Source organism: Portunus trituberculatus, chromosome 40, assembly GCF_017591435.1.
Source record: "Portunus trituberculatus isolate SZX2019 chromosome 40, ASM1759143v1, whole genome shotgun sequence".
Lineage (NCBI taxonomy): Eukaryota > Metazoa > Arthropoda > Malacostraca > Decapoda > Portunidae > Portunus > Portunus trituberculatus.
The window spans coordinates 4,965,001-4,967,096 of record NC_059294.1 but is presented as its reverse complement, the minus strand read 5'-3'; the positions used below and the strand labels follow the sequence as shown (position 1 = coordinate 4,967,096).

General features: G+C 43.6%; 1 protein-coding gene across 1 annotated transcript; it reads left to right on the top strand.

Moving 5' to 3' along the window:
- Positions 1 to 433: 433 nt before the first annotated feature.
- LOC123516251 lies at positions 434 to 1,009 on the top strand. Its single transcript, XM_045275482.1, has one exon. It carries the CDS (start codon positions 434 to 436, stop codon positions 1,007 to 1,009), a length of 576 nt encoding a protein of 191 aa, XP_045131417.1.
- Positions 1,010 to 2,096: the final 1,087 nt, after the last annotated feature.

The window sequence follows — 2,096 nt, the reverse complement described above, 5'->3', positions numbered from 1 at the left end:
ACCTGGAGGTAATCTGTGAAGAGATATGGAGGAAACAAGACAAACATTACCTAACCAAAATGCACCAAAAATTACCTTAAAATATTCCATCTCACACACACACACACACACATACACACAAACCGCGTAGTGTAGTGGTAAGTGTGGTGGTTTATATTCGGGAAAGTACTATTGTATTCGAAGCACTTCACTTAGTCTTGTTCATTACGGTAGTCTACGTTCGTAGCTTCATTCGACTGCTTCATTATCTCATCCACATGTGATATGTAAACCCTCGGTGCCTACTTGAGGCAGATCGGATTTGGCGCTCCATCCAGTAACACCCAAGTTGTAGTTTCGTTGAATAAAGCCTTATGTCAAGGAAGGCCAACTATTTCTACACCCACTACAATTTATTCAACGAAACTCTTCCTCTGCTTCACCTAAGCAAGTGATGGAGAAACTTCTACGTCCGGATCGCTTCGAGGGATCACAAGACACGACGCCGGCTGAATGGGAGCAATGGTATTGCACATTTAAGAACTTCTTGGACAGCTTGAGCGGAGATCCTGCTCCTGACAAGCTGAAACTACTCGTCAATCACGTCTCTCCTTCAGTCTACAACCACATCTCCGACTGCCAGAGCTACACCGACGCCGTAGAAGTATTGAAAGCCATTTATGTGAAGCCTACAAACGTGATCTTCGCCAGACATCAATTAGCGACCAGGAAGCAAGTGAGTGGCGAGTCAATTGATCAGTTTCTTCGCTCTCTGAAGTTGTTGTCGAAAGACTGCAGATTTAAAGCTGTCACCTCTGATACGTATACTCAAGAATCCATCCGCGATGCGTTCATAACTGGCCTGCAGTCACCGATGATACGTCAAAGACTGCTGGAGAAAGACAGTCTTACTCTGGACGAATCTGTGCAACTCGCAAGAAGTCTAGATTCAGCCCAACGGAATGCAGAGACTTATGTGACCCCTACTTGGCAACCTTTCATCTGCTTCTTCGATCTCTGCTCCTCCTAAACGTAGCGACATGGATCCTCAGGCGGAAAGGGCTGAAGAAACCAGTGCAGCTGCTAGCAAGAGTATGTGCTACTTCTGTGGAAACCCTCGCCACCGGTGCCCCGCTAGGAACGTCGACTGCTTCAAGTGTGGAAAGAAGGGTCACTTCGGCAAAGCTTGTAAAGCACCCAAGACTACCTACTCAAGAAATGAGGTTGCTGCCAGTACCATCTGCGCTTCCGGGTTGCCTGACCCTCCACATCGCACCACAATGAACGTAAGAGTCAACGGTGTTAGTTTGACTGCTCTTGTGGATAGTGGGAGTACGTCTAGTTTCTTGCATCCTTGTGTCACTAAATTATTGGAGGTTCCTGTAAAGTCTTCCAAAGAACAAATAGTTTTAGCCTCATCTGATATTGCTACAACTCTAGGGCATTGTGTCATTGATTTGGAGGTCCAAAATTTCAGTTACCCTCACTTTAAATTCTCTGTACTTCCCCAGTTATGTGCTAAGGTAATTTTAGGTCAAGATTTCATGGAAATGCATAAGTCAGTGGAGTTCAATTTGCAAGGTCCTAAGCAGAAACTTACAATATGTGGTGTTAACGTAATGAAAGTAAATCCTCCTTCATTATTCCCAAATTTAACAAGTGATTGTAAGCCTATCTCTTCACCTAGTCGCCAGTACAGTAAATTGGATCGAGATTTCATTCGGAAGGAAGTGAGATGTTTACTAGAGAAAGGAATCATCGAAGAAAGCCAGTCCCCTTGGCGAGCTCAGGTGCTCGTTACAAAAGATGAGAGGCATAGACAACGCATGGTTGTTGATTACTCTACTACCATTAATCGCTTCACACAGTTAGACGCCTATCCTTTCCTAAAATTAATGAAATGGTACACAATCTTGCTAAATATAAAGTATTTAGTAAGTTAGATCTCAAGAGCGCTTACTACCAAATTCCACTTAGGGATAATGAAAAAGTGTATACCGCCTTTGAGGCCGATGGGCAATTATATCAATACAACCGCATTCCTTTCGGTCTCACTAACAGTGTTGCAGTATTCCAAAGGGTCATTACTCAATTAATTAATGATAATAACTTGACCT